Below are 22700 nucleotides of genomic sequence, written 5' to 3'. Positions count from 1 at the left end.
TTGTATTTAATTGCACAGGGGAATATACTGTACCATCAGTGAAATCTAATATTGAATTTATGAGTTGTTCCATTACAAAAAGACTCTAGGGGCATGTGATTTATCCCAAATAGAGATGAGAGAACATGTTCGGAAAACGTTCACCAATTCTCAAATTCAGCACAAACGTAGCACATTTGGATTCGTGTTCGCTTTCACAAGCATTTTTACTAAAAGTCAGCGAAAGTCAGTCACAGTTCAGTAAATTATCGCATTTCCACTAATGATTTTGTATCACTTTGACAAGGACAGTGGTGCCGTATGATGAGCGTGGGTGCGGGGGGACAATATTGATGAGGGGAGGTGGTGTGTCTAGGTCAGAGGAGCATGTGGAGAGTCTACAGCAGCGGCGCACATTTTTTTTTTCTTCCGTTAACTTTATGTGTGTTGAATCCGGCAACCAATCAGGAACCATCCACAACATCATGACACAAAGTCTTCTGTGATTGGTTGCTGAAGTCACATGTCCCTGGCTAAATAAAAATGTTGTTTTGCTGGCGCCATTTCCTCAGTGTCACAGTGCAGAGAGGTAGCTCCTGCGCTAGAGCCGATACTGCTGAAAGTGAACTTATCCTGTGTGAAATCGATCTCCCAGCATCGAAGTAGATTGTGCAAAAACTGTGTGGCAGTGTCCGGAAGCCACATTAGCTACTCCAAATCGTTTGTGCTAACACTATGTTTCAATGGCCAATCAGTAGGCTAGATTTCCACTTAAATTCGTTAGGCTTACTATAGTGTTTCATCCACCAAGCCCAATTATCTACTCCTAATCGTTTGTTCTAAAACTGTGTTTCAGTGGCCAATTAGAAGGCTATAATTTCACTTAAAAATCATTAGGCATAACAGTGTTGATCAGCCACACTATCTAAGAAAATAAATACTGATTATTCATTTAGTGACAGGTGACTGACAGCTGTGGGGCTAAGGTTGTGAATCAGCCGGGTACAAGAGGGGAAGGCTACTTACAACATGAGTTGGAAAAAGTGAGGTGTTAATGTGAATGAAAGCTCAACTGAACAAACACCGTCTCGTCCTATCCACAGACCACTGACAACATCAGTTATTTGCCGGCCTACTCAATGCCCTTTCTTTGGCAGCCGCTCAGCAGTAAGCCTTTTTACGTGATACTCAGAAAGAGCATGTGCTCCAGTGGATGGCAAGCTCTGCATCAAGTGGTCTCTCCTCCTCTTCCTCCACTTTAGCATCACACACAGTACATTCCTCAGAAGTGGCAGGAGGTCCGGGGCCTCCCATCTTCTTAAGATGATGTCTTCTTCTTGTAGTCACGCTGCGGCTCTGGCGCAGGCATACTTTGTCTGACCTGTTGAGGGCAGAGCAATGTACTGCAGTGCGCAGGCACCGGGCCTCTCTGATCTTTCTCGGCGCCTGCGCACTGCAGTACTTTACTCTGCCCTCTGCAGGCACCACGTCTGCTTGCTCTCCCCTGTATGGTTCTCACTGTCTCTTCCTATTGCCTCTGCATACTGAAACCCAGGGCTTCTTCATGCTAGGCAGGGACTTCCAGCAGTGGATAGGCTTTGTGCATACGCATTTTAAGGTTGTGGTGATGTGCACCATGACCTTATGATGACAAACACTTTAGGCCAGGACATCAGGCTGCAACTAGGCTGAGATGAACCTTTGCATTCAGGGACATCCAGAGCCTAGTTGAAGCCATAATTCCCAGCCTAGTGTGCAGAAGCCTTTGGTTTCAGTGCATGGCGGTGGTAAGAGGCACTGAGGACCATATGGGTGACAATGTGTAGTGAAGGTGAGTGGTGAGTATTAATGGGGTTTTTTATCTTCTTCAAAATCCTATGCTTTATTATGCCCTGGGGTCTATCTAGACCCCAGAGTATAATAAAGGGTGATCAATTTACAGAAAATAAATTCACAGTAAAATAAGCGCAATTTGGCGAATAAGAACCTCGCCAAATCCCCTCATCTGTATATGTGACCATAGGTCCTAACATTCTGGAGAATGTATAATTGTATTCCTGTACATCTACTTCTTCTTCCCATTACGGAAAATTTTAAATGGAGTTGTTTACTGGTAAATGTGTTTGAGAAAGATACTTACAAACTTAAGTATCATCAAGTTTCACTAAGGGAGAATGAGTGGAAAATTAATTTGGAAACCAAGGAGATTAATTTAATTTGTTCAGGGTAGTTAAACGGCAAGACTAATTAGCAAAAGAGAAAAAAAGTTTCCAGTTTTGTTAATGAGAATAAGGGGATTGACAGGAGACTGGAGACCAATAAATACATATGAAGGTGAATTATTGTACTGGAAGAATGATAATGCTAATGGTTATTAGAGAACCTAGAGACTTATAATATGATCAATGCTCTTTTTGTATGTATTATATTGTGTTTCTTACAATGCATTCTATCTGAGATAATCTGACCAATTTGTATAAAATTTAATAAGTTTGCTGATCCTGAAATGTATTTCTTTTTTAAATAAAAAAAAAATAATTTAATAAATTAAATGTCAGTCTGTCAAAGGCATACATGCTATTGAGGAATACTTCCCATCCCTTATTACAGTACATACTGCAGCGATGAGCAAGTTTGCTAATCTGAAATGAAATTTTTCCTTAAAAAAAAAGGAACGAGAGGATTAGTATTTGAAAATCATTAACAGGTACAATGTCAATTGACTAAAGGCATGCATAGTGTTGAACCATATGACTAAATTATGACAAGGAGTCATTGAGGGAACAAGTCCAATCCTTTTAGGTTCCATCAAATCTCTTTGCTGTTCATTTTGAAAATCCTTTGTAGGAGCCCAGGGGGTATAATTTTTTTTGCCCTCTCTTTTTAATGTAGCGGTCACCACAGACGTCATCATAAAATGATGGCACAAAGAATTTAAAATCAGTAGTCAGTCTAAAGCAAAACAAATATGAAAGTCCTTGGTTTTTCAAAGAATGAAGTAAAATGGCCCCCAGCTACATACTTAAAAGAACTGCCTGTCTTAATCACATGTCAAGACGTGCTGCAGTCTGAAGAAACACAATTCCCAACACCTGTGTCTCAACTGACAGAGGAGATGTATTGTAAGAACACATACTGGGGCTACTGAAGAAGGGCTGCGACAGGAGAAGATGTATTTTTTTTTCCGTGACAGACTGAGAACAGAGGACTCAGACTGGAGAAAAGATCCTTGTGTTCAGTCAACCAAGGTAAAGATTAATTCCTTCGGATATTCCAGCCCATCTCCGCAGCTCATAGATGTGCTTATGCTTATGATATAGCTCCTCTGATAGTTGAGATACAGGTGTAGAGAGCTGTGTTTTTTTCCAGTCTACTAGTGTCAGAAGAATTTGGTCACACATTTTTATTTCTATACCTTTCAATGGAGAAATTCTACTGTAATATTTGTTACTATTGACTTATCTGCAAATTCAAAGCAGTTTTGTCTTTATCCAACTAACATTGTTTACATTAATAATGCAATGTTTTCTAAAACTACAGCGGGTACGGAAAGTATTCATACCCCTTTAAATTTTTCACTCTTTGTTTCATTGCAGCCATTTGATAAATTCAAAAAGTTAATTTTTTTCTCATTAATGTACACTCTGCACCCCATCATGACTGAAAAAAAACAGAAATGTAGACATTTTTGCAAGTCTATTAAAAAAGAAAAACTGAAATATCACATGGTCATAAGTATTCAGACCCTTTGCTCAGACACTCATATTTAAGTCACATGCTGTCCATTTCCTTATGATCCTTGAGATGGTTCTACTCCTTCATTGGAGTCCAGCTGTGTTTAATTAAACTGATAGGACTTGATTTGGAAAGGCACACACCTGTCTATATAAGACCTCACAGCTCACAGTGCATGTCAGACCAAATGAGAATCATGAGGTCAAAGGACCTGGCCAAGGAGCTCAGGAACAGAATTGTGGCAAGGCACAGATTTGGCCAAGGATACAACAGAATTTCTGCAGTACTCATGGTTCCTAAGAGCACAGTGGCCTCCATAATCCTTAAAAGGAAGAAGTTTGGGATCACCAGAAGTCTTTCTAGACCTGGCTGTCCAGCCAAACTGATCAATCATGGGAGAAGAGCCTTTGTGAGACAGGTAAAGAAGAACTCCAAGATCATTGTGGCTAAGTTCCAGATATGCAGTAGGGAGATGGGAGAAAGTTCCACAGAGTCAAATATCACTGCAGCCCTCCACCAATCGGGCCTTTATGCAGAGTGGCCTGGCGGAAGCCTCTTCTCAGGCAAGACATATGAAAGCCCACATAGAATTTGCTAAAAAACACATGAAGGACCCCCAAACTATGAGAAATAGGATTCTCTGGTCTGATGAGACAAAGATAGACTTTTTTGGTGATAATTCTAAGCAGTATGTATGGAGAAAACCAGGCACAGTTCATCTCCTGCCCAATACAATCCCAACAGTGAAACATGGTGGTGGCAGTATCATGCTATGGGAGTGTTTTTCATCTGCATGGACAGGACGATTGGTTGCCATTGAAGAAAACATGAATGCGGCCAAGTACAGAGATCTCCTGTATAAAAACCTCTTCCAGAGTGCTCTGGACCTCAGACTTTGCCAAATGTTCAACTTCCAACAAGACAATAACCCTAAACACACAGCTAAAATAACAAAAGAGTGGCTTCAGAATAACTATGTGACCATTCTTGACTGGACCAGCCAGAGCTCTAACCTAAACCCAATTGAACATCTCTGGAGAGATCTAAAAATGGCTGTCCACCAGCATTCACCATCCAACCTGACAGAACTGGAGAGGATCTGCAAGGAAGAATGGCAGAGGATCCCCAAATCCAGGTGTGAAAAACTTGTTGCATCATTCATAAGACGACTCATGGCTGTACAAGTTCAAAAGGGTGCTTCTACTATTGACTAAGAAAAGGGTTTGAATACTTATGACCATGTGATATTTCAGTTTTTCATTTTTAATAAATTTGCAAAAATTTCTACATTTCTGTTATTTTTCAGCCAAGATGGGGTGCAGAGTGTACATTAATGAGAAAAAAATAACTTTTTTGAATTTACCAAATGGCTGCAATGAAACAAAGAGTGAAAATTTAAAGGGGTATGAAATACTTTCTGTTCCCACTGTATGTATTAGGTACTAGAGTTGAGCAAACTTGTTCAGAAAAGGTTTGCCAATCTCAAATTTGGCAGGCCTTCAGATTCGTATTTGGATTCCCAAGCATTTTCCTCAAAATCGTCAAAATTTGGTCAAACTGTGAGAAATGATCGAGTTTCCCTAATGCTTTTGTTAGGACTTTGGTTAGGATAGTGGTGCTGTATGTTGGGTGGGGGCACGTGTTTGATGAGGGGAAGGGGTGGGGAGAGGTCAGAGGAGCGACAGACTTTTATTTTTATTTTTTATATCTTAATGTTAAGATTCTGACAGCCAATCAGTATGCAGAAACCATCCACAACATCCAGGCACAAGGGCTTGTGTCATTGGCTGCTGAACTCACACGTCCCTCTGCATATAAAAAGCTGTCATGGGGCTTTGGCACCATTTTGTGAGTGTAACAGCATAGTGAGGCTGCTTCTGCAGATAGTCAGTTAGCTAGGCGGTTTACTCTCATCTAGTTCAGATAGATAGGATCCTGTGTCAAATCGGCTTTCCACCATATACGGTAAATTTGGAGTGCAAATGCTGTGCTACAGCGTATAGTCACCTCTTCAGCATATGAATCCATAGTTCTGTTTTTTTCTTTGGGACAGCGACCGGTTGCCACTTCAGCATATAAATCCTTTGTGTTAATTGTGTGGTCCAGCCACCATTTCACTTTTCAGCATCTAAATCTTTTGTGCCAATTGTGTGGTCCATCCACCAGTCTACATTTCAGCATATATATCCTTTGTGGTCCAGCCATACTATCTCAGCAAATAAATACTGGTCATTAATTTAGTGACAGGTGACTGACAGTTCTGGACCTAGGTCATGGTGGAATGGGGAATAGGTGTGGATTTCAAAGTGTTCATGGGATAGGTGGTAATGTTACTGAAAGCTCTAATGAACAAACACTGGCTTGTCCTATCCAAATACAACTGACAACTTCTGTTACTGGACAGGGCTGCTTGACTTCATTTCTTTGGTAGCCGCACAGTGGTATGTCTTGTAGATCATTTTTTGAAAAGTGGACACTCCAAGTTGGATCACCAGATGGAGCTGGTGGATTGCCTGTAGTGGAAGGGGTCGCAGAGCACCAGGCCTACACCTTTCACTCATCCACCTCTTAATTTCAACTTAATTTCAAAACTAAATGCTGGCCCAGATCCTGTCTCATGCATGGCCCATGACTCACTGCTGTGCCACTAAAAAAAATTCTACTGTGGCTTAAATGATGCCAGTTTTCCTCAGGTCTGCCCCTAATTTTTGGAAATGTTTGGACTCAAGTTGGGCCTTCTTCATGTGTGTTGCCTGAATTTGGCAAGGCTCTCAGAGCATAAGGCCTACACCTGTCACTCATCCACCTGTTATTGATCAGTGTTTAAGCTAGAAATGCTGCTCCAAGCCCTATCTCAGGCCCTATCCCTTGCTGTGCAATTATACTATTTGTACTTTGTGTTAATTGATGCCACTTTTCCTGGTGTCTGCCCCTAATTTGAGCTGTTTTGACAGCTTCTGGGCCCCCCTGAAGGTGTTGTCTATGCATTTGGTTTTGCCTCCCAGTGAATTCTATGGGGCTCAAATAAGTTTGGCGAACATTGGGAAATTTGCCAAGCCGAACCTTAAGGTCGGTGTCCCACTTGCAACTGCAATGCGAGAAACTCACGCGAGTCTCTTGCCTCAATACTGGGCACTGCTGCCAGTAGTTTGGACCACAGCGTTTACCTGCATAGAAACACATGCAGCCGCACACTCCGGTCCTGAGTGCCGGTGGTCAGTGCCAGGTATTGAGGCGAGATACTTGCGCGAGTTCCTCGCATTGCAGTTGCAAGTGGGTTTCCCGCCTAAAAGGTTCTCTCATCGTACTTGCAATGTGTGAAACATTAAAATTACAAGATGATACAGTGAAAGAAGAACATTATATTCTGTCTCATATGAGATGGTCATTGTGACATGTTAGAGCATACAAGACAAAAACTATCACGCCATGTATTCCTCCTAGCAGGTTCGAGATTGCTGATCTGTTCCTCCATTATCAGTGTTGCTGAGCTCTAAATCCAAATTTGAGTTGTGTGTAAAAGCAGAAAAGTTTTTTTTAGGTTGATGTAGAAAGTGATTAAGCAAAAATATTGTCAAGGAGCAAACAAACGTGTAAATGTTAAGTCGGCATGTTCTGTATATTCAATTATATTCTATGCTGCAAGTGTCGGCACCGTTCACAGCTTGTCTTCTTTGTAATATCTAGGTGTAAATGTGAAGAAAAATAGCTGTTAAGCGTTTTACAATCAATCCCCTTAATTAGAAATACAAAGAATGTAACATTTTCTGCTACTGTATACTGTACATTAAGCAACTGTGAGCAATTGGAATATCAGCATAATAAATCAAAGGGGTTTTCCATGTCAGACTTTTAACAGCGTCATTGGGGATCTTTGAGAAGACTGATTAATGCAGTGTTTATTTTTCTTTCAAAAATGCTGTTAGTAAGGCATTATTTGTGTTATTTTTCTACAAAAAAAAGCATAAGAAACGTGAAAATGTACACGGAAGACAGAATTAAAAAAATCCAAGAGATGGTACATTAGGAACTGTAAGTGGTTTATTTTAAGTGCTTTTTGATTTTACTGGTGTGTTTTTATGCTGTTTTAGTGAAGGCCATTTTTCTGCTTCTATCCGATTCAGTTGGAAAATTCGAAGCCTTTTTAGGCAGAAGTGCCTCAAGAATCGAGATATTGTATTTTTTTCCTTGCTTGAAAAAACATGTAAAATGTTAGTACCAAGTGTAATATGTGAGTGTTTTCCAATAGGAAGCTTATTGAAAGAGTGTTTGAAGCATTGTATGATGTGGACTTTAAAGCAGAAACTACTCCAAAATATTTGGCAAAATTTCAGCGTTAAAATACCCTAAAATGCAGAAGCTCTTCTGAAAAGTAACAGAATTAGGCCAAGTCCAGTAGGCCATATACCATGGTCTGTGTACGGACCGCAATGCCCAGACTGATCATGGTTCTCCTTCCTATGATGCTGCAGGTTCAACTATTTATGTCTTAAAAAATTATAATTTAAAAAAAAAAATCTAACTTTCCCGACTTTGACAGATCAAGAAGAAGGAAGGCAGGAAACATATTGTACAGTATATGATTAGTACCACAGATGAGTTGTTCTTTCCCAAAGAGAACGTTTATTGAGCAAGTTCTTATAAGCATCTAATTAAGGATATTTCAGTTTTATGAAGAAAAAGTTTTAAAGTTCTACAAACTTCAATGTAAAGACCTGCTGTGTGTTCTAACAAAAGTTCTATGAAATGTGGGACACCTTGGGGGCATTTTTTAACTTTACTTAACTGCATGTGTTTATGGCTAAAAGTCATTTTTGGAATCAAATGTTGTATTTATATAATAGGATGTAGGATATAATGGAACTAGAGAGAGTACAAAGGAGGGCAACAAAATTAATAAAGGGGATGGGAGAACTACAATACCCAGATAGATTAGCGAAATTAGGATTATTTAGTCTAGAAAAAAGACGACTGAGGGGCGATCTAATAACCATGTATAAGTATATAAGGGGACAATACAAATATCTCGCTGAGGATCTGTTTATACCAAGGAAGGTGACGGGCACAAGGGGGCATTCTTTGCGTCTGGAGGAGAGAAGGTTTTTCCACCAACATAGAAGAGGATTCTTTACTGTTAGGGCAGTGAGAATCTGGAATTGCTTGCCTGAGGAGGTGGTGATGGCGAACTCAGTCGAGGGGTTCAAGAGAGGCCTGGATGTCTTCCTGGAGCAGAACAATATTGTATCATACAATTATTAGGTTCTGTAGAAGGACGTAGATCTGGGGATTTATTATGATGGAATATAGGCTGAACTGGATGGACAAATGTCTTTTTTCGGCCTTACTAACTATGTTACTATGTTACTATGTATGTACTGTTTACCTTCTGTAGCCTTTGTGTTACATTGACTATTGGTGGCTGTAGAATGGGTTATTGGAGAATCGAATAGCGAGCTTATTGTGATGAAACAATAATATTTTTTTATGAGCTGAAAAGGGCCATTTGGATATTTATAACATCATTATGGGACCTTACAAACTTATCAAATAAAAATTAGCCTACTATATTTGATCAAACATTTAACTTACCCCTTATGTGATTGCTGAAACTGCGTCACCCTGATGAGGAACGGGAAGTAGCTGGTATTAATGATGTTGCTATTTGCAACTACCGGATTTTGCGGATTATAAGATGCATCAGACCATAAAACGCAGGACAATTTTTGGAGAGGAAAATAGGACAACTTTTTTTAATATAATGGTGATGCATCTTACAATCCTCTTTTACTGTATCTTACTGGAGAATTAGGCGGCTGCAGTAGAGTGTGGTCCCAGGAGGCAGGGTTGCTGCTGCAGGAATCTGGTGGCGGAGGCCAGAGTGGGGTGATGCTGCAGGCCCTGGACTGGGAGGAGGGCTGTTCGGCAGTGCATGGTTGTGGTGGGCTCTGAGCTATCAGAAAATGCCGGCAGAGTCCCCGTACTTCCCAATATTTTCACTGCAGTGGACTTCAGGAAAATGGCAGATGGAGGTGGAGCATGCACAGATTGAGATCTCGGCAGCCAAGATCTTGGGAGCCGAAATCTCAATCCGTACATGCGCCGCCTTCGGCGGCCATTTTCCCAATGTCCGTTGCACTGAAAACTATGGTAAATGCGGATACTCTGACGAGATGAAATTTTGTGAAAGCCCGAGGCCTGTCACAGCCTCGCACTGCCAAAGGCCTCCTCCTCCTCAACATCGTCCCACTCTTGCCCCCACTAGCTTCCTGCACCAGTGACCATGCCTCCTTGGACCCCACTCCACCACACCTGCCTCTTATTGGTAAGTTACATTTGGATTGTAAGAGAAACCCCCATTTCCCCCTTAAATTGGGGTGGGGGAGTGCATCTTATAATTAAAAAATACTGTACTTTTCCAGCTTTATACGGTACTGTTACAGCTTTGCATCTGTCAGTCTGGTGCACCATCAACTCTTTGTGATAAGTTTTTAAAACAAACAGAACAGAACTGATTCAGTTGCTCTGAACACATTTATATTACACGGCATGTCTCCTCAAAGAGGGAAATTCATCACTGCTCATGTAATGTTTATAGAACTCCACCAGTGGGAGGTCTGCTGTATACATCACATATGAGACACTAAGACTTCTGTATACATCACATAGGAGACAATGAGACTGCTGTATATACATCACATAGGAAACACCAAGACTGCTATATTTAAATCACATAAGATACATTGAGACTGCTGTATATATATATATATATATATATATATATATATATCACATAGGAGACACCAAGACTGTCTTATGTACATCACATAGTAAAGAGACTGAGACTGCTATATATGCATCCCATGGAGACACTGAAATTCTGCTGTATACATCACACATGAGACCGTGCGACTAATGCATTCATCACACAAAGAAGCGGGACAGAAGCACACAATGCGCTAACTCTGCCCACAAAGAACATCCCAGAACTGGCCAGTATCAGGATGTAATCCAGTGTAGCGTGCTATGGCTTTTAGTAGTGAATGCTACATGTGCACTCTAGGAAAGAATTAAAGGTCGGTGGCTAAAAAATTTTTCCCGAGTCCTGGAGCAAATTACATTGTGAACTATAAATGGCTCATGGGCCAGAAGGTGGGGAACTTCTGGTCCGCGAGCCATTTATAGTCCTAGGACATGCAATCGGCCTAACTGCTGTGACACCTATTGAGCACTAGAACATTTGAAGGTGTTATTCCACTTGGCCTTCTGTTTACTCCACTTGTCTTTTTCCACATGACTAAATGATAAGTCATTTTATATATTAGGCTGATCTTATGGCCCCAGGGAAAGATCATGCCGAACAGGTGCACGCTGGCATGGTGATTTCTTAGTTCTGTTGCTACATTCTTCTGCCAATTTATTAGTTTACAGTGGTCAGATGTTGGATATTGGTGACCTGTATTGCATAGCAGCCAATATTACTAATAGATCTAATACTATTTATTTGTTTGTTCCAACAGCCGGAGGAACTCACCAATATCCTAGAGATCAGCAACATCGTCTTCACCAGCATGTTTGCGCTGGAAATGATGCTGAAGCTTTCTGCCTTTGGTCTTTTTGACTATCTTCGAAACCCATATAACATCTTTGATGGCATCATTGTCATAATCAGGTATTGCAGTTGGTCTTTTACACTTGTTTCTCAACTTCTACAACAGTTTCCCAAATGAACTGATATGCTTAATTCTAGAAGATTGGTAATCATCTACGCTATTAATGTAATTAGTGAAGGTGTTACCTGCTGCTTATATCTGCAATGGTTCATCCATGAAGACACAAAAGAGAATAGTAAAACCAAAAACACTCAGTTTGAAAAAATGTTGCAGTAATCCGCAAGTGCTAGTAAAAGATGTAAAAAACAGGGTATTTGGTTGATACGTTTTTTGCAAAAAATGTATACTAAGCTGCTCTACCAATCTTCACGGTATACCCTTATCAGAGCAGTCCTAACTAATGTATGCAATCCCTATCTGATGTATTTAAAAACCTGATCATCTGTATATAACCTGTGTGAACAGGGTTCAGAGAGGAAAAATCCATGTATGCACACATGGATTTTTCCTCTCTGAACCCTGTTCACACAGGTTATATACAGATGATCAGGTTTTTAAATACATCAGATAGGGATTGCATACATTAGTTAGGACTGCTCTGATAAGGGTATACCGTGAAGATTGGTAGAGCAGCTTAGTATACATTTTTTGCAAAAAACGTATCAACCAAATACCCTGTTTTTTACATCTTTTACTAGCACTTGCGGATTACTGCAACATTTTTTCAAACTGAGTGTTTTTGGTTTTACTATTCTCTTTTGTGTCTTCAGGTTTCTTGGTGGTGTGTGAACATGATCATACAGACTTGTTCACTGTGCAAGTAGCCCATGTGTTCCTGTTTCCATAATGGTTCATCCATGCTGCTTTATTCTGGTATATTGATTGAGTTTCCATGATTTTCTGTCTTTATGTAATAAAATGCTGCCCCGCTGTGTACAGATAATGCAGATGAATCTGTACATTAGATCAGTGTATAGTTTGGGCAATTAAATAAATGAATATTTGTATTAGGCTTACAGTATGTTTCTAATGATGAAAATTTACATGCTGCTTCACATTTAAAGGTTATAGATACCTTTGTTATAGAAAAATAGACCTCTTTTTCACTAGACCGAGTCATAATATTTTATTGTATCTGATGAGAGCATCACATCACGGAAAACCATTTCAGAGTATAACCCATGGGCGGTCAGCTCTTTGACTTAGGACCCCCTTGCAAACAGTTGATTTTGTCAGGGAAAGCCACAGCCAGCAAGACATTTATTGTGCAGCAATAAGGTTTCTAGACTAATATTACATGGCGACCATTTAGATAAATTACTGTTCTTGGAATACAAGGGTGGCTTGAGTCCACCAGAACAGGACTCACTCATAAAGAAGGGTCCAAGTAGAGGAAACCTCCCTCTATGTCATCCATATGAACTAATAGGTCACATATACTAGGTGTTAGGAGTTGAGTTTCCTCTGCTGCACAGGGGGAATCTCGATCCGTGTCTGCTGCGGTCTCCCATTCTGCATCGGCCGCAGTGGAGCCTGCTCAGCGGAGACGACGGTCCCAGCATCTCACTGGGACTGATACTGTGCAAAGGATTACTGCTGCCTCTCCAGGCTGATCTGCGGCGAGCAGGCTTTTCTGGGACTAAGTCCTGCTTTGCACACACTGAGCATGCCCAGGGTAAGATCTCTCAGTGGAGATCAAGGGTCACATGCTCAGGTACTGCAGCAACTTCCATTGGTCCTTCTTGGAAGGTTCTGTAGGTGCTAGGACTAAGTTCTGCTTTGCACACACTGAGCATGCCCAGGGCAAGATCTCTTAGTGGAGATCTAGGGTCACATGCTCAGTACTGCAGCAACTTCCATTGGTCATTCTAGGAAGGTCCTGTACGTGCTGCAACTATTTAAGGCTCGCATGGCCGCACGGCCATGTGCTAGTATCTTCCTATGTTATGTGCTTTGCTTCAGTGTGGTCATGTGTTTGTATGTGTTCAGGTACCCGGATGAAATAAGCCCCTAGAATGCTGGCATCTCCGGCAAGGAGATTGTGTTTGTGTGTATTCAGGGACCTGGCTGAAATAAGCCCCTAGAATGCTGGCACCTCCGGCGAGGAGTTTTATGTGCATGCATGACCACTGACTGCTCTCGTTTGGGTAGTTAGCCTGTGCCTATGTGAAAGTCTAACAGGGCACAGAGCTTTGCTTTCTTGGCTGCTCTGTGAAGCTAACAGAGCTGGTTCTTACCGCCATATAGTGCCGCCATTTACTTAGCAGCAGGTTCTTTCCTGCATGGTGTATCCCGGGTTGCGAATGCACCAATCCTGTCTAATAAATATATTTGGTGCGTTCCACCAACCCTAACACTTGGTTTGCCATCATGAAGCAACCCCTTTAAAAAAAACATACCAGCATATAATACAGTATAGTAAATCTCAGCAGCCAATAGACAGTCATTTATTCGAATCACTGGTAGGACAGCAGTAGGCAATATGGCTTCTGTCAGTATCTGTATATCATAGTAGGGTGAGATGCCATTTTAAATTCCTCATTAAAAGATTTATGGAACGAAAAGCATTTTTCATCCTAGCTTTGAGCATCCAACCAGCAGTACTCCCACTGATCCCAAGAATTCCAAAAATAGGGGTCCCATATCACATGCATGAACGGAACAAAGAAATATTCACTGTTTATATAAGCAGTGGTCACCTTAATTTTCATTGGAAATATGAGACATCCATTCTTAAGATCGGTGGAGTTTCCCGTAGTCAGACTTCATACGTTTATTACCTATTCTTCAGATTATTACTATTTATTCATATTCAGATGGGTGATCAAAGCTTTTTATGGGTGATTTTAGGCCAGGGTTATACAACAACTAAATCGATCTATACCTACATGAGATTCTAAACCTCCTGGGTCCATTTACGCAGAACTTGGCCATCTACTTATAATTGCATTGTGAATGTGTTATTATCATCAAAGTATCAATTAGTTCTTATTGATAATTGGGAAATCATCTGATGAGAAATAAAACCTAATGTTTGTTGCTTGTCGATAAACTCATCTCCATACAACGGAATCTTCTGCTAAACCTGAAGGTCTCACTGTGTCAGATCTTGGGTCCACCAGAAGATCCACTGGTGCTTTAATAGTCAATGTGACCCACTCTGTGCTCCCACTTTTCGCTTTTTTTTTTTTACATATGCTGTCATTAATAAAATGGTTATTTATGATCCCACAAGCTGCATGGCATGTTCAGTTCTTAGGACCATGGTGATCATATCTCACTTTTCCATTTCTACTATGGACTCATCGCCGTCTTCCCAGCACTTGTTTGTTTTACCACTTTTCAGGCTTCGTGTATTCTGTTATCTTTCTTGTTGCAGTCATTTGCTATCGCTGTGTTCATCATTTTTCTCCTACCCTTCCCTGTAATTAGATGTTTTCACACACAGAACAAGACCCTTCTAACCTAGAAGGATCCACGTTGAAGAACTGAGTCTTCAGTTATGAAATATGTATAACTAGGAATCATTAAGCCTTTTTTTTCTCTATAATGATCATTTACAATTCATAGTCCCCAGCATTATTAATATCTACAGCAGGTTTAATCGGCCATTGATAAAATAACTTTGCTCTTTTGCACACTGGCTTTGAAAATCACTGTAATTACTGACTTGGTATTTCATCCAAGGAGAATTTAAGAAGAATTAGAAGTTGAGGAATGTGTATTATGTGTATTGATTTCTTTTTCCAGTCTAATCATCACATTTTCTATTAATTGCTCCTAATTAGTGCTGGTCTCTTTTTCTCAGTGTCTGGGAGATTATAGGGCAGAATGACGGTGGGCTGTCCGTTCTGAGAACTTTCCGTCTCTTGCGGGTGCTAAAACTTGTGCGATTCATGCCTGCGCTGAGGAGGCAGCTGGTGGTCCTAATGAAGACAATGGACAATGTGGCTACGTTCTGCATGTTACTTATGCTCTTCATCTTTATTTTCAGGTAAAAAAATGCTAAATATTTATTTACAATATAATCATAATACTTTATATTAGAATTACTAATCTCAATATGGCGGCATTGTTAACCTACTTGTTACTGCAATTGCCCCAAAACGCTACTTATAGTATACTGACACATCTGCAAGAGAAGCCTGAGAAATTTCTTTGGCCTTGGTTATTATAAAAGCTGTTGAAACTTAAAGGGGTTGTCTAGTTTATCTTTAGTTAAAGGGAACCTGTCAGGTCCAATAAAGCTATTAACCTGCAGATATAGGGTTAAACTGAGGGCTTATAGTGTTACGAAAGTGCCTGGCTACCGTACTGAAAGTGCGGCATCTGAGAGAAAATTAACTTTATTTCTCCCGAGAGCCACCGGCTTTCAGTCATGCAGCCGGCACAGATACAGTCACTGCTCCTGGCACTGAGAGCGACAGCACGTTCCGGTACTGATTGACAGCCGGGTCAGTAGTACATAAGGGTTTACAGCAGCTGCTCTCTCAGTGCAGTAAGAAATGACTGCAGCCATATAGGCACACCTGTATGACTGAAAGCTGGCAGATCCTGGAAGAAATATGGTTACTTTTCTCTTGGGCATCACATTTTGAACTTAATGGCTGAGCACCTCCATAGCAGTATTAACCTACAGATTAACCCAATATTTGCAGTTTAATAACAGAGTCTGACTCTACAGGTTTCTTTTAACCAATGTGTTATAGTTGTGGCATTTAATAAAATATATTTAGTTTTTTCCTCCTGCTCTTGTTAGTGAAGCCTTCCTCACAGGCTCCTGTTCTGAAAGTGGCTTCAGATGGAGGAACGTATAACCAGACGTGTCCATCAGCTTCCTCTAAATACAGACTTCACATGGGAAAGCTGTTTTTCTATTGGAGGAGGCTGATGGAAAGATCTAGTCACATGCATGGTCGGACCGGCCCGTAGGAGAAGAAGAGAATTTTCCGGTGGGCCCCCATGGAGGAATGAATTCTCCACTCCACCTATATGAGAAGTAGTTGGAATAACTCACTTATTTCATCATGTACAGAAAAGGGCATCATATCAACCTTCATTTAACAAACTACCCTGTTTATTAATATATAGAAACATAGGCATATTTTTTAAAGAGTCTTACGTGATCTTTGCACATAGCTGAACAGTGGGCCAGTAGAGTCAATGTTACTGGTGGACCCTGGGAACCCCAGTCTTTCTTGTAAGGAACCTGCCAGTTGATTCATGCTACCCAAATTATGCAAAGCAAGAATCAGAGCCTGAGACCAGAATTGCAGCCATGTATGTTTTTCTCTGACATGTTTCGGTGTTTCAGATTTCAAAAAAACATAGATCATAGGAAGCCACCTGACTAGTCTGGACCTGCCGCCTCCCAACACCGCTCTAGTTGATTGACAGACTATTCCCATGTGTATACATCAGGATCTTTTAACTATGTTTTCTATGTAATGCCAGAGCATTTCAGAAAAAAAATACCTGGCTGCAGTTGCGCAGTTAGGCCGGGGTTACACTTGCGAGTGCAATGCGAGAAACTTGGGCGAGTCTCTCACATCAATACCCGGCACTGCCGCCGGCAGTTTGGACCAGAGGGCTCAGCTGCATAGAAATATATGCAGCCGCATGCTCCCGTCTCGCGTGAGTTTGTCGCATTGCACTCGCAAGGGTAACCCCGGCCTTAGGCTTTGATCCATACTGCCTGTGGTTTGAGCAGCATGAATCAACAGACAGATTCCCCTTAAAGGTATGCAAGATTATTATAAGGGATAAAAACCTGTATTAAATATCTATCTAGAAAAAATCAATCAATGTCTCAATGAATATAATAGTAATAATAATTTTTGTTTCTTTCCCCATGCAGTATTCTTGGGATGCATATTTTTGGGTGTAAATTTAGTCTTAGAACAGACTCCGGAGATACTGTACCTGACCGGAAAAACTTTGATTCTTTGCTGTGGGCCATAGTTACAGTATTCCAGGTAAGTCCATAAATTCTTCATGAATAATATATTTTTAATATGTATTTTTACATGATTATACTCTTTTTATGAATTTTATCCATGCTGTGAAATTGGCCTAGGCAAACTAATGCGGTGACTAAGGGGGAGGAGGATGCGTTTTTTTTTAAATCCAAGTAATATTTGTGACTAGATGGTGGCCCAATTCTAATGCATCAGGTATTCTAGAATATGTATGTAGTTTATTTCTGAAGATTTAAGAATTATGCAATGAATACACAGGATTCGGCCGGCCGGGCGCGACCAATCAGCAAAGCGTGGTTCAAATCCCGCACCAATTTGTGGCCGGACTGCACCTGTTGCTGTTCGCGACCTATCAGTGAAGCCAGGGCCGGCTCCAGGTTCTTGAGGGCCCCGGGCGAAAGAGTCTCAGTGGCCCCCTCCTTTAACACATACCATGAAACACAGCCCATGTAGTATATAACACAGCCCATGTAGCATATAGCACAGCCACATAGCATATCACACAGCCCACGTAGTATATAACACAGCCCACACAGCATATAGCACAACCACGTAGCATATAACACAGCCACATAGCATGTAACACAGCCACGTAGTATATTGCACAGCCCATGTAGCATATAACACAGCCCACGTAGTGTATAGCACAGCCATGTAGTATGTAACACAGCCACGTCGTATATAGCACAGCCACATAGCATATAACACAGCCCACATAGTATATAACACAGCCCATGTAGCATATAGCACAGCCACATAGCATATAACACAGCCAAGTAGTATATAACACAGCCACAAAGTATATTGCACAGCCACATAGTATATTGCACAGCCCACATAGCATATAACAAAGCCCACGTAGTATATAGCACAACCATGTAGTATATAGCACAGTCACATAGTATATAGCACAGCCACATAGTATATAACAGCCCACATAGCATATAACACAGCCCACAAAGTATATAGCACAGCCACGTAGTATATAGCACAGCCACATAATATATAACACAGTCATGTAGTATATAACACAGCCACATAGTATATAGCACAGTCCACACAGTATATAGCACAGCCACATAGTATAAAGCACAGCCCACATAGTATATAAGATAGCCCATGTAGTATATAACACAGCCCATGTAGTATATAGCACAGCAACATAGTATATAGCACAGCCACGTAGTATATTGCACAGCTATGTAGTATATAGCACAGCCCACGTAGTATATAACACAACCCACATAGTATATAACACAGCCCACGCAGTATATAGCACAGCCCATGCAGTATATAGCACAGCCCACGTAGTATATAGCACAGCCCATGTAGTATATAGCACAGCCCATGCAGTATATAAAACAGCCAACACAGTATACAACACAGCCCACATAGTATATAACACAGCTCACATAGAATATAGCAATGTGGGCACCATATCCCTGCTAAAAAAAAGAATTAAAATAAAAAATAGTTACATACTCACCTTCCGGCAGCCCCTGGATCCAGCCCAGGCCTTTAGCGATGCTCCCGCCAGGTCCGTTCCCAGTGTTGCTTTGTGGCAATAACTCTTGATGATGTAGCGGTCATCTGGTGTCATTACCGCAAAGCATTACTGGGACCGGAGCATCGCAAGGAGCGGGAAAAGCTGCCGGGGATGCCGGAAGGTGAGAATATCATGATTTTTTTTTTACATTTTTAACATGATATCTTTTTACTATTGATGCTGCATAGGAAGCATCAATAGTAAAAAGTGAAGCAATCCTGCCCCAATATCGCTGATTGGTCGTGGCCGACCGGGCGCGACCAATCAGCAACGCTGGATTTCCTTTACAGACAAACAGACGGAAGTGGACCTTAAACAATTATATATATAGATGGCAAGACTGACACCAATATGCTTTCCATACCTCTACTGTCAGCTGCTCTGCTGTGATCTTCATTTAAAAACAAGCAGCTCTGTAAATTACTTTTTGTTAAAACAATTTCACTGTTCGCAAGATAATGTTTCTTTTTTGTCTTTAATTGTAGACTTTCTTTAATAGTACTTTAATTGTACACTGCTCATTGCCAAGTGGACTGGCCACCACTACTGTCTATGAGCAGTGGTCAAATACATGCAGTGCTTACAAGCTCTTCCCTACTGAGCTTGTAAGCACTGCACTGAGGACAGCCAGGATCGCTGGATTGAGCAGTTCGCTCCTATTCTCCGCCATCTCTCTCCAGCCTCATTGAGCTTTCAATGCAGCAAACAGGAAAGGATGCCTCAATATAACAACGAGAGTGCGCACTATTCAGGCTAGCCGGGCATCGATGCTGCTCGACTGAACTGTCACTCATGCAGGAAAATCTGCCCACCCAGCAAAAAGGAAATAATGAGACTGGGGAGTGCTTGATAAGTAAGAACAAGACTTTAATGCTGTCTGATCAGCCTGTCTGATGGTTATACTTACATTTATAAGAGCATTTAATTTTTTTTTTATATATAAATAAGTAAAACAAATTATATATTTATAGCCGACTTAATCTTTGCATTTCCAGTGTCAAATCCCTGATCCTTCTCAACAGTATTCTATTTACCTTGACTGTAGTGGTTATGTCCTTTATCCTTCATGTGATCGCTGCACATAATCACTGGCCTCATTATTCTCATACCTTGCCGGGCTTATATCAGTGAGGCCGGGATCACACATGCGAGAAATACGTGCGACCCTGCACCCGACACTCAGGAGCGGAGCGTGCGGCTCCATGTATGCTATGCTATGCTATGCGGCCGCACGCTCCGCTCCGGAGTGCAGGCGGCAGGGCTGGGGATTACCATGCGTGACTCGGATGTATTTCGCGCATGTGTGGTCCTGGCCTGATTGTCAGCAACGGTCTTGTAAGGAATACAGGAGGTCTTCGCCACTAACCCAGCAGGGTAGATCGCCTTTGAAGTGCTGGAACAGCAGAGATTAAATGGATGTATATACATGTATGTGATCGCTGCACATAATCACTGGCCTCATTATTCTCATACCTTGCCGGGCTTATATCAGTGAGGCCGGGATCACACATGCGACAAATGCGTCCGAGTCTCGCATGGTAATCCCCGTCCCTGCACCCGACACTCAGGAGCGGAGTGAGCGGCTTCATGTATGCTATGCTATGCGGCCGCACACTCCTCTCCGGAGTGCAGGCGGCAGGGCCGGGGATTACCATGCGAAACTCAGACGTATTTCTCGCATGTGTGGTCCCGGCCTGATTGTCAGCAACTGTCTTGTAAGGAATACAGGAGGTCTACGCCTATAACCCAGCAGGGTAGATCGCCTTTGAAGTGCTGGAACAGCAGAGATTAAATGGATGTATATACATATATGTGATCGCTGCACATAATCACTGGCCTCATTATTCTCATACCTTGCCGGGCTTATATCAGTGAGGCCGGGATCACACATGCGACAAATGCGTCCGAGTCTCGCATGGTAATCCCCGTCCTTGCACCCGACACTCAGGAGCGGAGTGAGCGGCTTCATGTATGCTATGCTATGCGGCCGCACACTCCTCTCCGGAGTGCAGGCGGCAGGGCCGGGGATTACCATGCGAAACTCAGACGTATTTCTCGCATGTGTGGTCCCGGCCTGATTGTCAGCAACGGTCTTGTAAGGAATACAGGAGGTCTACGCCTATAACCCAGCAGGGTAGATCGCCTTTGAAGTGCTGGAACAGCAGAGATTAAATGGATGTATATACATGTATGTGATCGCTGCACATAATCACTGGCCTCATTATTCTCATACCTTGCCGGGCTTATATCAGTGAGGCCGGGATCACACATGCGACAAATGCGTCCGAGTCTCGCATGGTAATCCCCGTCCTTGCACCCGACACTCAGGAGCGGAGTGAGCGGCTTCATGTATGCTATGCTATGCGGCCGCACGCTCCTCTCCGGAGTGCAGGCGGCAGGGCCGGGGATTACCATGCGAAACTCAGACGTATTTCTCGCATGTGTGGTCCCGGCCTAATTGTCAGCAACTGTCTTGTAAGGAATACAGGAGTTCTACGCCTATAACCCAGCAGGGTAGATCGCCTTTGAAGTGTTGGAACAGCAGAGATTAAATGGATGTATATACATTTTTTACTTATCTGTCCTGGCTGAACCATGGTTTACTCTATATTAAACTTCTGAATTAAAAAGCTTGCTTCAGCGAGGAAATCTTATTCTGGAATATGTAGCTCAAAGAGGGGTGGCCTGCTGAGAATCCCTGTACTAGCCAGCACAAATAGCTGCTGCACACCTTAACTTTCACTCTTGCAGACTCAGCCTATATCCATATACTGTATATTACGGTACATAGACATCCATTTATTTGAATGACAATCATGTGGCAAGCCCCTTTAAGATGTGTTGTCAATTAGGCAACACATTATGCAGAATTCAGCCTGAGTTACATATTAACATAAGTATAATACATCAGTACAATATTTGCATTCATACCTGAATCATTGTGTGGGCTGAGATCCCAGAAGACAGTATTTAAAACCCCCTGAGATATAACTCTTACCTGTCTTCCTTTCTGAAGCATATTGCTGAATAATGAAAAGTAGCACGCACTGGGCAAGCAACATTAATGTAAAATGAATTGCAAAGTAATAAGAACATTGTTTTCAATTCACAGACCCAGAATTTGGACTTTAACTTGTAATTCCAGGGATATTTCTTGTAAAGATGTGTGATGGGTACAGATTTACTAATAGTGATGTACTACAAAATAGTACGCAAGTATGTATAAGCCAAATGGTTATGGCCAATTTTCCATAGAAACTTCATATTGATTAAGGCTGTGTGCACACGTTCCGGATTCCGGATTTTTAGCATTTTTTTCGCTATAAAAACGCGATAAAACCGCGAAAAAAAAACATCCATTAAGCATCCTATTAATAGAATACAACCCGCAATTTTTGTGCTCGTATCGTGGTAAAAAACGCAGCATGTTCATTAATTTTGCAGATTTTTTGCGGATTTCCCACTATTTAATGCATTGGGAAGCTCCGGAAAAAAACTCGCAAAAGACGTGAGAAAAACATGCAAAAACTGTGAAAAAAACGCATGTGGATTTCCTGCAGAAAAAGTCAGTTTTTGTTCAGGAAATGTCTGCAAAGAATCCTGACGTGTGCACATAGCCTAAAGGGAATCTGTCAGCAGGTTTTTGCCACCTCATCAGAGAGCAGCATAATGTAGAGGCAGAGACCCTGATTCCAATGATGTATCACTTAGTTTACTGGATACAGCAGTTGTGTTTTCAGACACAGCATGAATCACAGCCCAGAAAGCTGACCCCTTTCACACCACAGTATACTTTGTATACTGACTGCTTAACAGAGGAAGGGGGCGTGGTCGGACTAGTTGGCACAAGGG

General features: G+C 41.6%; 1 protein-coding gene across 1 annotated transcript in view; it reads left to right on the top strand.

Annotated features, from left to right (window-relative positions):
* The window catches only part of CACNA1I (calcium voltage-gated channel subunit alpha1 I), a 459676-nt gene that overhangs the window by 167228 nt on the left and 269748 nt on the right, over positions 1-22700 (top strand). Inside the window, exons 8-10 of the mRNA XM_069737599.1 lie at positions 11232-11383; positions 15133-15318; positions 17182-17299. Coding sequence (XP_069593700.1) covers positions 11232-11383; positions 15133-15318; positions 17182-17299 — 456 coding nt within the window. The remainder of the gene's footprint in view (positions 1-11231; positions 11384-15132; positions 15319-17181; positions 17300-22700) is intronic.

Source organism: Ranitomeya imitator, chromosome 8 (assembly GCF_032444005.1).
Source record: "Ranitomeya imitator isolate aRanImi1 chromosome 8, aRanImi1.pri, whole genome shotgun sequence".
NCBI lineage: Eukaryota > Metazoa > Chordata > Amphibia > Anura > Dendrobatidae > Ranitomeya > Ranitomeya imitator.
This window is presented reverse-complemented; position numbering and strand designations above follow the sequence as displayed.